This window comes from Bombina bombina, chromosome 8, assembly GCF_027579735.1.
Source record: "Bombina bombina isolate aBomBom1 chromosome 8, aBomBom1.pri, whole genome shotgun sequence".
Lineage (NCBI taxonomy): Eukaryota > Metazoa > Chordata > Amphibia > Anura > Bombinatoridae > Bombina > Bombina bombina.
In genome coordinates this window covers 205,880,641-205,894,969 of record NC_069506.1, presented here as the reverse complement: position 1 = coordinate 205,894,969, position 14,329 = coordinate 205,880,641, and the positions used below count along the sequence as shown (strand labels likewise).

At 36.4% G+C, this 14,329-nt stretch overlaps 1 protein-coding gene across 1 annotated transcript in view; it reads right to left on the bottom strand.

Annotated features, from left to right (window-relative positions):
* SHANK1 (SH3 and multiple ankyrin repeat domains 1) overlaps positions 1-14,329 on the bottom strand; it is a 639,575-nt gene that overhangs the window by 56,022 nt on the left and 569,224 nt on the right. Inside the window, 1 exon segment of the mRNA XM_053691067.1 lies at positions 5,810-5,890. Within this exon segment, the coding sequence (XP_053547042.1) occupies positions 5,810-5,890 (81 nt within the window).

Below are 14,329 nucleotides of genomic sequence, written 5' to 3'. Positions count from 1 at the left end.
GAACCGTCATTCTTCAGTTGGATGTCGCCGAATGAAGATGGGTCCGCGGTGGAGGTCTTCAGGATGGAGCCGGTCCTCATCGGATGAAGATAGAAGATGCCGCTTGGAAGAAGATGGTTTGCCGGTCCGGATCTACTCTTCTTCCCGGATAGGATGAAGACTTTGGACCCTCTTCTGGACTTCTTCAGCCATCGGATGATAGATGTCTAGCCCCCTCTTGGGTTGGATGAAGATATCGGAGCCAGGACGGATCGGTGTGATATCCGGTGAGGTGAAGACAAGGTAGGAAGATCTTCAGGGGCTTAGTGTTAGGTTTATTTAAGGGGGGTTTGGGTTAGATTAGGGGTATGTGGGTGGTGGGTTGTAATGTTGGGGGGGGGGTATTGTATGTTTTTTTTTACAGGCAAAAGAGCTGAATTCTTTGGGGCATGCCCCGCAAAGGGCCCCTGTTCAGGGCTGGTAAGGTAAAAGAGCTTTGAACTTTAGTAATTCAGAATAGGGTAGGGCATTTTTTATTTGGGGGGGGCTTTGTTATTTTATTAGGGGGCTTAGAGTAGGTGTAATTAGTTTAAAATTGTTGTAAGATTTCTCTTATGTTTGTAAATATTTTTTTATTTTTTGTAACTTATTTTCTTTTTTTTTTTTTGTACTTTAGTTAGTTTATTTCATTGTAGTTATTTTTAGGTATTGTATTTAATTAATGTATTGATAGTGTAGTGTTAGGTTTAATTGTAGGTAATTGTAGGTATTTTATTTAATTAATTTATTGATAGTGTAGTGTTAGGTTTAATTGTAACTTAGGTTAGGATTTATTTTACAGGTAATTTTGTAATTATTTTAACTATTTTAGCTATTAAATAGTTCTTAACTATTTAATAGCTATTGTACCTGGTTAAAATAAATACAAAGTTACCTGTAAAATAAATATTAATCCTAAAATAGCTATAATATAATTATAATTTATATTGTAGCTATATTAGGATTTATTTTACAGGTAAGTATTTAGCTTTAAATAGGAATAATTTATTTAATAAGAGTTAATTTATTTCGTTAGATTTAAATTATATTTAAGTTAGGGGGGTGTTAGTGTTAGGGTTAGACTTAGCTTTAGGGGTTAATACATTTATTAGAATATCGGTAAGCTCCAGTCAGCAGATTAGGGGTTAATGTTTGAAGTTAGGTGTCGGCGATGTTAGGGAGAGCAGATTAGGGGTTAATACTATTTATTATAGGGTTAGATTAGGGGTTAATAACTTTATTATGATAGCGGTGCGGTCCGCTCGGCAGATTAGGGGTTAATAAGTGTAGGCAGGTGGAGGCGACGTTGTGGGGGGCAGATTAGGGGTTAATAAATATAATATAGGGGGTCGGCGGTGTTAGGGGCAAGCAGATTAGGGGTACATAGCTATAATGTAGGTGGCGGCTCTTTGCGGTCGGCAGATTAGGGGTTAATTATTGTAGGTAGCTGGCTGGGACGTTGTGGGGGGCAGGTTAGGGGTTAATAAATATAATATAGGGGTCGGCGGTGTTAGGGGCAGCAGATTAGGGGTACATAAGGATAACGTAGGTGGCGGTCGGCAGATTAGGGGTTAAAAAAATGAAATTGAGTGGCGGCGATGTGGGGGGGCCTCGGTTTAGGGGTACATAGGTAGTTTATGGGTGTTAGTGTACTTTAGAGTACAGTAGTTAAGAGCTTTATGAACCGGCGTTAGCCCAGAAAGCTCTTAACTACTGACTTTTTTCTGCGGCTGGAGTTTTGTCGTTAGAATTCTAACGCTCACTTCAGACACGACTCTAAATACCGGAGTTAGAAATATCCCATTGAAAAGATAGGATACGCAATTGACGTAAGGGGATCTGCGGTATGGAAAAGTCACGGCTGAAAAGTGAGCGTTAGACCCTTTTTTGAGTGACTCCAAATACCGGAGGTAGCCTAGAACCAGCGTTAGGAGCCTCTAATGCTGGTTTTCACGGCTACCGCCAAACTCCAAATCTAGGCCTAAGTGATTTCAACTTCACTCAAAAATTTTAAAGGTCTTATATTTTTTTGTAACAGAAAAGTATTGTTTGTGACAAGGTGTCTGACAAAAAAGACAAACCCATGTTAAAAGAAAATGCATTAACAAGTTGTCTCCTTTCTTGTTATGCATAGTTTGCCTTGACATAAATAATGTGTTTTATAGCCAAACACAATAATAAAATATGGTTGTATCATTCAAAAAAGTATATTAGAGTCCAAAAATGTAGGAGTATTGAATTCTGGCAGATTTCATTTTATGACACAGAATTTCTGGGAACGAAATGTACAGGATTATGGAAAATATAGTGTTAATGCTTTCTGACCCCAAAAACATCAGCACTATTATTTTTTGCATTCTAACACTGTCTTGCATTCCAGTTAATCAGAATTCATGTACAAAGTTTCTTATTTGAATTTTCACTGTGTTTCAGATACAAAGATATTCCAGTATATTAGAAAATTTCAGTTAATGCACATCTTGCACATGATGTATAACGTTGTTAAAACATTGTTGCAATCACAGATGACATATTGCATGCTTCTGAGTCTACCTCAGTATGCTGTCAATAACAAGAGTTACATTTTAACAAAACACACCAATATAGCCATAGGCTAATTGTACGTGTATTTGCCATGCTTATCAGATGCTTTTGGAAGCATTGCTAATGAAAATTATAATATTCCAAAAAAGCAAAAAAGACAATATAATACATTTCTTTTCATTTTATACACTGTGAAGGTTGTTTATTATGATTAGTATATTTCTTTGATATTTAACATGAAGCTACTTTATGGATGATCCATTTGACTTCCCAGCATTCTGCATTACATAAAGAAAGTACTATTTGGTTACAAACATTCTGTAGTCCAATAAAAAGTGATCAGTAAAAAAATATTGCATGCTTACCATTTTTCTTTTTCCATGGAGAAACTAAAGGGAGTATCAAATAAATAATTAGTTTGCATGCATTATAGATCTAGCATACATGCCCACATGCTTAATATTTTGTCCCTCCCATGCCAAGCATTGAGATTACTCTAACAGACTTACACACTCCATGGTGTAGCTCCTCTTGCAGGTCTCCATTTTCTCTGTAATGGATTCTTGCATCTAAAAACTACCTTACCGATAAAATGTAGGGGTGGAGGTGGCAGGTGGTTTAGAGTGGTGATGTATGGATGATAAATTTCTATTATCTTCCATAACAGCTGTTTTAGATTGGCATATAATGCTTGATTTTGTTTTAATTACATTGAATGGATATATAAATGTAACCTTTTTTATCTGCTAAAGAGGGCTACATTGTAATCCATTGCTTTGCTCACCTTGCTGGCAGTCAAGAAGTTAATATGCATTCCAATGTTGCTGAGATTATTGATGGAAATAAAAAAAACAATAGATTCCTACGCAATTAAGCCTTATTTCTATGTCCAAAGTAAAAAGGCACACCGAAAATATTGTTCGTTTTCAGCAAAAACTGGGTGCACTACTTTGCTGCAGAGCTACTCTCAAGTAAGTTGATGATTATTTTCACTTTTCCAGAACCTTAAAGGCACACTAAACCCAAATTGTTTCTTTAATTATTCAGATAGAGCAAAAAAATTTACGCAACTTTCGATTTTACTCCTTTTATAATTTTTTCTTCGTTCTCTTGCTATCTTTATTTAAAAAGCAGGAATGTAAAGCTTAAGAGACGGACCATTTTTGGTTCAGAACCCGGGTTATGTGTGATTATTGGTTTGCTAAATGTAGCCACCAATAAGCAAGTGCTATCCAGGGTGCTGAACCTAAAATGGGCTGGCTCCTAAGCTTTAAATTCCTGCTTTTTAAATAAAGATAACAAGAGAACAAAAATAAATTGATAGTAGGAGTAAATTCGAAAGTTGCTTAAAATTGTATGCTCTATCTGAATCATGAAAGAAAAAAAAATTGGGTTTAGTGTCCCTTTAATTATTATTTTTCAGAGGTAAAATACAAGTCTGGATCAAATGTACTATCAAATTTATAATGAATGTGTTTCAGGCTCTTTAGAACAGACATGGGAAAGACTTAGCAGCCTGTAACTGGTTTTCTCTGTTTTTTTCTATTATTTGATATCTATACTTTCTAATATATTATCAACAGACCAGAGATGTCTCAATACCATATATGCTAGCTTTTGCTCACTGCCTATAGGCGCTCCTGTTTACACCACTGCCTATAGGCGCTCCTGTTTACACCTCTTTTCTAGCTTTTGCTCACAGTTCTACACAGAAACCTAATACTATTTGAAGTGAGTAAAAAGCAAGAAACGGGGCAGAGGATCAAAATGAGAAACAAGACTATGATGTGTGAGTAATAGAAATTAGTGAGAGTTCAATAAGGGTTAAGGAGGAATTTGAAAGAAATAGAAGAAAGGATGGGCCAAGGAGAGGGAGACATCAGTGGGAGGGGGAGCTGGAAGACCAGAGATGTGTTCCTGGGTACATTAAATATTTTTGTGCACTAAAACCTTGCTAGCAAAAAAGAAAATCCGGACAAGAACCCACTTATGGACAACCTAAAACATCAGTCATATCTCTTCCTTCTACTCCAATCATTTTAAAACATTTCTAGTCCTATAAATATTTGTTTTCTGATGTATACCTTTCTCCACTTGATATTTAAGCAATGGAAGTGTAGGGGTACAGAACGATTTGAAAAAAAATATATATATAGCAAAATATCATAAAATAAATAAAGGGAAATACATGAAAATGTTTATAGGAATATGGAAAGGTACAAATCAAAATAGAAGAAAAAAAAGAGGGAAAAAAACGATCCATCATTAACACACTTATATATTATATGTTTGCAGACAGAATGAAGCATGAACTCAATAATACATGATGCACATTTCAAAACAGATCTGTTTAATGAGGATAATGGAAACAACGGTACCAATTCAAAGCAGATTCTCACTGGAGGCGGCACAAGAACATAGTATTCTAAACAGTACTCATCTATGTCCTGGAGAGCAGGTATGACACATGCAGGGGCTACACGTCATTGCTATTCACAGCAAAGACAAAATGATAATGTTGATTTTTATTTTTACTGTTACAATATGTTCTGTGGGGTTTGCCAATTCAATATAAAAAGATTTCAGAACAATCAACACTAGATTCTAAGAGGCTAGAAGCATAAAAAAACAGACCTACATTTTCAATAATTTCAAACAATATTACAATGCAAATTTAAAGGGCATATTAATTAGAAAGAATAAAATACTTTTAGCCAGTCAATACTGTTCTAAAGTTGGAATGAATATCTAAAATAATGCAATAATATTTAAAGGTGACATGAAACCCAAAATATTTTTTTCTTGATTCAGATAGCACATGCAATTTTAAACAACTTTCAAATTTACTTCTTCTATCTTATTTGCTTAATTCTCTTGGTATCCTTTGTTGAAAAGCATATCTAGATAGGCTCAGTGGTTTGGAGATAGCTGTTGATTGGTGGCTGAACTTGCATGCCTATTTTAATTGGCTTACAAGTGTGTTCAACTTGCTCCCAGGAGTGCATTGCTGCTTTTTCAATAAATGATACCAAGAGAATGAAGCATAATTGATAAAAAGAAACAAATTGGAAAGTTGTTTAAAAATCTATAATCTATGTGAATAATGAAAGAAAAATTTTGGGTTTCATTTTTAACTGTATGTTTTTTAAAATTATACTTGCATTTCTGCAGGATAGAAATGGGTTAGTTTTACATGTAAATAAGTACCCGCTGGATCATATCACATTTTAAATTTTAGAAAACTTACCCATTTCTTCAAGTTCTGATGTCATGGATTTTGATCGAAGTGAAATGGCAGGTGGTGTTACACGCTTTGTCTGCTGTGGCACTGAAATCAGTACAACAGAAAAAATGTATTATTGTCATCTTAAATTCTAAATATTTAGTTCAGTGTTTAGGCTGTTCAATATAATACAATATGCAAGCCAAGAATACAAAGTAAAATTTATTTAAAAAGACAATGGCCTAGATACTGGGCTCGCTACAACTGATACTAAAATGATAAACATAAGAACAATCCTGTTGCTATCAAAGTACTCAGACTGCTGTGAGATATTATAGATCCAGCTCCCAAAGGTCATTGATTTATTTGGTAGCTGCGAACAATAATAGGAACTTTTTTTAAGTGCCTAATACTATACCCAGGCAAAATAATTTTCTATTGCATCTTTTCTGATCTGGAATATAGTCCTTACACCCCGCTGCAAAGCAGATTCAAATTCACATAACCAAAAACAAATGCCTCTCCAAACTAAACTAACCTGCCCCCCCCCCACAATAATAAACAATTTCAGCGACATTACTACCATAACATACCCAAACTGAAATAATTTACAACCCTGTTCCCTCTATGAGACCTCCACCCCACTGCAATTATCCCCACACTTCATACATAAAACAACTCCTTCACCGTAATCATTCGGAATACCTATTGTACCTCTATAAAATCATTTAAAAAGGACTATCCCAACAGTCCCAAAACTAAATAACTCATTTCAACAGCTAAACCTTAAAAAAACAACTCTAAATAACAATCACTTAATTAATAGAATGGGGGTGCTTGATATGTCAGTGGACCCTCCCTACCACAATATTGATTTCCCTAATCTGATAATTAATAAAGGTTGATTTATTTACAGATTCATTCAAGAGTAGCAATAGAGAAAAGGACAGAAAATAAACAATGCTGACACCAGTTACAACATGATAGCTTCTGAGGTTAAATAGAGAAAGGGCTGATAAAGAGATGGGCATTTTTATTATATTTAAGGGGTATGTAACAATTTGTGGTTGGAGTGGTCCTGTCTGAATAATTGTTGAGAATCATTCTACATCTGCTAGCTCTACATTATGTAGAAATACAATTAAATATGTGTATTTACTTATATTGGGCTAGAGTATGAGTTGTGCGCTAACTGTCCCGTGTAAGCTATATCAGGCTTATCGCGGTTCGCTGCGCGTCGTAAGGAATGAACATAAACACAGGTTGAAAGTAAACACGGAATTTAATGTGTGTCGAGATAGCACAGCTTCAGAACTGATACGCGAGTCAAAAAAGTTACACAAAACAAATCAAAATACATTAAAAGTAAGTTACACTCATAATATTACTATCTAATTAAAAATTATACAAAAAGGTTAAAACAGCTCAAAGAAATAAGGTCTTAAAAAAGAAAGGAATGCAAAGGTCTTTAACATAGAGATTACATATACATGTATAAAGATTTGGACAAAGAAGATGTTTCCAGCGCTAGAAGGCTATGTGGACCGAGAAACGTAGTATACTCTATTACAAAAATACTAATGTGAGACAAATAGAATGCAAAAAGAGAGAGAATCCAAGATATATAGGTAAACTGGATCCACAACCTTACACCAAAAAATGAGAAACTGTAGCTAAAACACAGTCAGTAATATTGTATCCTGAATAGAAACTCATATAACATATAGATACATCCTATAGATACAATAGTTACATACAAGTGTTAAAAGTCCTAACATAAAGTCAGAACAAAGTTAGCTGTAGAAATCAACGTGACTGAAGATGAAAATGTAGGTGAAGTTCTGACTTAACAGGAGAAAACCTCAATCCTATGAGGTAAGCAAATCACCCAATTTGATATCCAGAAGCGTTTTCCCCAAAAAGATCCGATTGAGATGGTCCCCTTTTTTTTCCTTTGTAACATAGGTTTATAGGACTATTGACAAACTGAATTTGCACTTCTTTCAGTGGAGGTTTTGGGATATCTGCAGAACAGGACGACTGGCTCACTGGCTCTGCAGATAAACTGTTAACGCCCCGAGGGAGGTTCTATCCATATCCATAGCTTTACCAAGGAACCACAAGAAGTTGTGGATTCTGCCTAACATACAGCTGCAGCATCGTGTGGGGGGGGGGGAAGGGGATCATTGCAATCGGATCTTTTTGGAGAAAACACTTCTGGATATCGAATTGGGATTGAGGTTTTCTCCTGTAAGTAGGAACTTCACCTACGTTTTTCATCTCCAGTCACGTTGATTTTCTACAGCTAACTTTGTTGGGACTTTATGTTGGGACTTTTAACACTTGTATGTAACTATTATAGCTATAGGATGTATCTATATGTCATATAAGTTTCTATTCAGGATACAATGTTACTGACTGTGTTTAGCTACAGTTCCTAATTTTTTGGTATAAGGTTGTGGATCCAATTTACCTATATATCTTGGATTCTCTCTCTTTTTTGCATTATATTTGTCTCACATTAGTATTTTTGTAATAGAGTATACTAAGTTTCTCTGTCCACACAGCCTTCTAGCTCTGAAAACATCTTCTTTATTCAAATCGCTTTTTCTACATATGGTATAAGGCATATACCAGTCTCTAGCTGCTCTTCGGCTCTCCCTCGCTCTCTCCTCCCTATTAGCACTCTAGTTAGGAACTGTTTCCATTTAGTTCCTTTTTCCTCTCTTTTCTCCAATTACATGTATAAAGGAGTATATATATATATATATATATATAATATATATATATATATATATATATATATACAGGGAGTGCAGAATTATTAGGCAAATGAATATTTTGACCACATCATCCTCTTTATGCATGTTGTCTTACTCCAAGCTGTATAGGCTCGAAAGCCTACTACCAATTAAGCATATTAGGTGATGTGCATCTCTGTAATGAGAAGGGGTGTGGTCTAATGACATCAACACCCTATATCAGGTGTGCATAATTATTAGGCAACTTCCTTTCCCTTGGCAAAATGGGTCAAAAGAAGGACTTGGCAGGCTCAGAAAAGTCAAAAATAGTGAGATATCTTGCAGAGGGATGCAGCACTCTTAAAATTGCAAAGCTTCTGAAGCATGATCATCGAACAATCAAGCGTTTCATTCAAAATAGTCAACAGGGTCGCAAGAAGCGTGTGGAAAAACCAAGGCGCAAAATAACTGCCCATGAACTGAGAAAAGTCAAGCGTGCAGCTGCCAAGATGCCACTTGCCACCAGTTTGGCCATATTTCAGAGCTGCAACATCACTGGAGTGCCCAAAAGCACAAGGTGTGCAATACTCAGAGACATGGCCAAGGTAAGAAAGGCTGAAAGACGACCACCACTGAACAAGACACACAAGCTGAAACGTCAAGACTGGGCCAAGAAATATCTCAAGACTGATTTTTCTAAGGTTTTATGGACTGATGAAATGAGAGTGAGTCTTGATGGGCCAGATGGATGGGCCCGTGGCTGGATTGGTAAAGGGCAGAGAGCTCCAGTCTGACTCAGACGCCAGCAAGGTGGAGGTGAGTACTGGTTTGGGCTGGTATCATCAAAGATGAGCTTGTGGGGCCTTTTCGGGTTGAGGATGGAGTCAAGCTCAACTCCCAGTCCTACTGCCAGTTTCTGGAAGACACCTTCTTCAAGCAGTGGTACAGGAAGAAGTCTGCATCCTTCAAGAAAAACATGATTTTCATGCAGGACAATGCTCCATCACACGCGTCCAAGTACTCCACAGCGTGGCTGGCAAGAAAGGGTATAAAAGAAGAAAATCTAATGACATGGCCTCCTTGTTCACCTGATCTGAACCCCATTGAGAACCTGTGGTCCATCATCAAATGTGAGATTTACAAGGAGGGAAAACAGTACACCTCTCTGAACAGTGTCTGGGAGGCTGTGGTTGCTGCTGCACGCAATGTTGATGGTGAACAGATCAAAACACTGACAGAATCCATGGATGGCAGGCTTTTGAGTGTCCTTGCAAAGAAAGGTGGCTATATTGGTCACTGATTTGTTTTTGTTTGTTTTTGAATGTCAGAAATGTATATTTGTGAATGTTGAGATGTTATATTGGTTTCACTGGTAAAAATAAATAATTGAAATGGGTATATATTTGTTTTTTGTTAAGTTGCCTAATAATTATGCACAGTAATAGTCACCTGCACACACAGATATCCCCCTAAAATAGCTAAAACTAAAAACAAACTAAAAACTACTTCCAAAAAATATTCAGCTTTGATATTAATGAGTTTTTTGGGTTCATTGAGACATGGTTGTTGTTCAATAATAAAATTAATCCTCAAAAATACAACTTGCCTAATAATTCTGCACTCCTGCTATATATAGGTCGTTGAGTGTGTGTGTACATATGTATTTATGTATTGATATGTGTATATATGTATTTATCAACATATATACACATTAAAACACATAAACACATATGTATACATATAAAGACATATATCTATACTATAATTGCGTTTGTAATATCCGTCCCCATCGGCAGTTGCGCACGCATCCTCAATGGAATGTTGGCAGCACAAGGACAAAAGATTTCACCTGGATGCAGCAAAGCTGCATCCAGGTGAATTCTGCAAAATGGCAGGGTGGTGAAAGAATCCACCTTCGGGATGCAGTGTAAGCTGCATCCCGGTGGATGCAGCAAAGGCAAACAGAGCTTTACAAAAGCAACAACTAATCGCCCACTTTAAAGAATTAAAAAAAAAAAAACTAACCGTCTGCATCAAGTATTAAAAAAACACTGCCCGCACGAAATATAACAATAATAATTTAACTTATTAACCCTTTAAACCGCCAAAACCCACAACGCAAATAACTATTTAAATAACTAAGTACAGAACACTAACCTAACACCCCCTAACCTAACAACCCCTAACCTAACACCCCATTAAATAAACCTATATTACCTAAACTATTACAATCTAAAGTTACAACAACAACAAAAAAGTTTACAAAAAATAAAAAAAGTTAACATTACAGAAAATAAAAAAATCATATTACCAAATTTAACAAAATTAAACCTAATCCCTATGAAAATATAAAAAAAAAACCCAAAATAAAAACACCCCCTACTCTAAGAATAAACTACCAGTAGCCCTTAAAAGGGCTTTATTTAATGTAATTGGCAAGAGTCCATGAGCTAGTGACGTATGGGATATACAATCCTACCAGAAGGGGCAAAGTTTCCCAAACCTCAAAATGCCTATAAATACACCCCTCACCACACCCACAATTCAGTTTTACAAACTTTGCCTCCTATGGAGGTGGTGAAGTAAGTTTGTGCTAAGATTTCTACATTGACATGCGCTTCTCAGCATTTTGAAGCCCAATTCCTCTCAGAGTACAGCGAATGTCAGAGGGACGTGGAGAGTATCACCTATTGAATGCAATGATTTTCCTAACTGGGGTCTTTTTCATAGGTTCCCTGTTATCGGTCGTAGAGATTCATTTCCTACCTCCCTTTTCAGATTGACGATATACTCTCATATACCATTACCTCTACTGATAACTGTTTCAGTACTGGTTTGGCTATCTGCTATATGTGGATGGGTGTCTTTTGGTAAGTATGTTTTTATTTTTTAAGACACCTCAGCTATGGTTTGGCACTTTATGCATTTATATAAAGTTCTAAATATATGTATTGTACTTATATTTGCCATGAGTCAGGTCCATGTATTCCCTTTTGCAGATTGTCAGTTTCATATTTGGGGAAAGTTAATATTAAGAAATATTTTTCTTACCTGGGGTTTAGTCTTTTTTTCAATTGACTATTTTGTTTCAAATTGCGGGCTGTCTTAGGCTCGCTGGTGCACCAAATGCTACACTTTATTGTGTCATTCTTGGTGCGAGAATTTTTTGGCGTGAAAGGCACGTCCGTTCATTTCCGGCGTCATAATTGACGCAGAGGTTTCACACAGGGTTGCGTCATTAGTGACACGAGTGTGTCATTTCTGGACATGGTTGGCGCCAAAAAAAACTTTTTTAATTATTTATTGCCCCATTGCTTTTGCCTCTTGCCTTTTTCTATGTCAGAGGGCTATGCTATTTGCATTTTTCCCCCATTCCTGAAACCTGTCATATAAATAAATTGATCATTTTACATTATATGTTGTTTTTTCTTTTACATTTTGCAAGATGTCTCAACCTGATCCTGCCTCAGAAGTATCTGTTGGAACTTTGTTGCCTGACATCGGTTCTACCAAAGTTAAGTGCATTTGTTGTAAAATTGTGGAGATTATATCTCCTAATGTCATTTGTATTAGTTGTCATGATAAACATTTACATGCAGATAGTGTGTCCATCAGTAATAGTACATTGCCGGTTGCAGTTCCTTCAACTTCTAATGTACATGATATACCTATGAATTTTAAAGAATGTGTTACTGATTCTATTCAGAAGGCTTTTGTCTGCATTTCCACCTTCTAATAAGCGTAAGAGGTCTTTTAAAAATTCTCATAAAGTTGATGAACCTAATGAATTATCCACCTCTGATGAGGATCTATCTGATTCAGAAGATCCTTCCTCAGAGATTGACACTGACAAATCTACTTATTTATTTAAAATGGAGTATATGCGTTCTTTGTTAAAAGAAGTGTTAATTAGTTTGGATATTGAGGAAGCTAGTCCTCTTGATATTAAAACCAGTAAACATTTAAATTCTGTTTTTAAACCTCCTGTGGTTACTCCAGAGGTTTTTCCTATTCCTGATGCTATTGCTGATATAATTTCTAAGGAATGGAATAAGCCAGGTACTCCTTTTAATCCTTCTGCAAGGTTTAAAAAATTGTATCCTTTACCAGCAATTTCAATAGAATTTTGGGAAAAGATCCCCAAAGTTGATGGGGCTATTTCTACTCTTGCTAAACGAACCACTATTCCTATAGAAGATAGTACTTCCTTTAAAGATCCTTTAGATAGGAAGCTTGAATCTTATCTAAGGAAAGCCTATTTATAATCAGGTCATCTTCTTAGGCCTGCAATTTCTTTGGCTGATGTTGCAGCTGCTTCAACTTTTTGGTTGGAGAATTGGATTCTGACTTATATAGCATTGTTCGTTTACTACAACATGCTAATCATTTTATTTGTGATGCTATTTTTGATATTATCAAAATTTATGTTAGATCCATGTCTTTAGCTATTTTAGCTAGAAAAGTTTTGTGGCTTAATCTTGGAATGCTGATATGACATCTAAGTCTAGATTACTATCGCTTTCTTTCCAAGGTAATAATTTATTTGGTTCTCAGTTGGATTCTATTATTTCAACTGTTACTGGGGGGGAGAGAGTTTTTTTGCCTCAGGATAAAAAACCTAAGGGTAAATCTAAGGCTTCTAATCGTTTTTGTTCCTTTTGTCAAAATAAGGAACAAAAACCTAATCCTTCCCCCCAAGGAATCTGTTTCCAATTGGAAGCCTTCCTCAAATTGGAATAAATCCAAGCCTTTTAAGAAACCAAAGTCAGCCCCTAAGTCCACATGAAGGTGCGGCCCTCATTCCAGCTCAGCTGGTAGGGGGCAGATTAAGGTTTTTCAAGGATGTTTGGGCAAATTCTGTCCAAAATCAATGGATTTAGAGCATTGTCTCTCAGGGGTATCGAATAGGATTCAGAGTAAGACCTCCTGTGAGAAGATTTTTTCACTCAAGCATCCCAGTGAATCCAGTAAAAGCCCAGGCTTTCCTGAAGTGTGTTTCAGGGGTAATCATACCAGTTCCTTTTCAGGAACAAGGTCTGGGGTTTTATTCAAATCTATTCATTGTCCCAAAGAAAGAAAATTCATTCAGACCAGTTCTGGATCTGAAAATTTTGAATCGTTATGTAAGAGTACCAACTTTCAAGATGGTGACTATAAGGACAGCAAGGACATTATATGTCTACAAAAGACTTGCAGGATGCTTACCTTCATATTCCGATTCATCCAGAACATTATCAGTTCCTGAGATTCTCTTTTCTAGACAAGCATTACCAATTTGTTGCCCTTCCATTTGGCCTAGCAACAGCTCCAAGAATCCTTTCAAAGGTTCTGGGTGCCCTACTCTCTGTAATCAGAGAACAGGGTATTGCCGTGTTTCCTTATTTGGACGATATCTTGGTACTAGCTCAGTCTTTACGCTCTGCAGAATCTCACATGAATCAACTAGTGTTGTTTCTTTGAAAACATGGTTGGGGGATCAATTTACCAAAAAGTTTTTTGATTCCTCAGACAAGGGTCACCTTTTTAGGTTTCCAGATAGATTCAGTGTCCATGACTCTGTCTCTAACAGACAAGAGACGTTTGAAATTGTTTGCAGCATGTCGGCAACTTCAGTCTCAGTCATTCCCTTCAGTAGCTATGTGCATGGAAGTTTTAGGCCTCATAACTGCAGCATCGGAGGCGATTCCTTTTGCTCGTTTTCACATGAGACCTCTCCAGCTTTGCATGCTGAATCAATGGTGCCAGGATTATACAAAGATATCACAATTAATATCCTTAAAGCCCAATGTTAGGCACTCTCTGA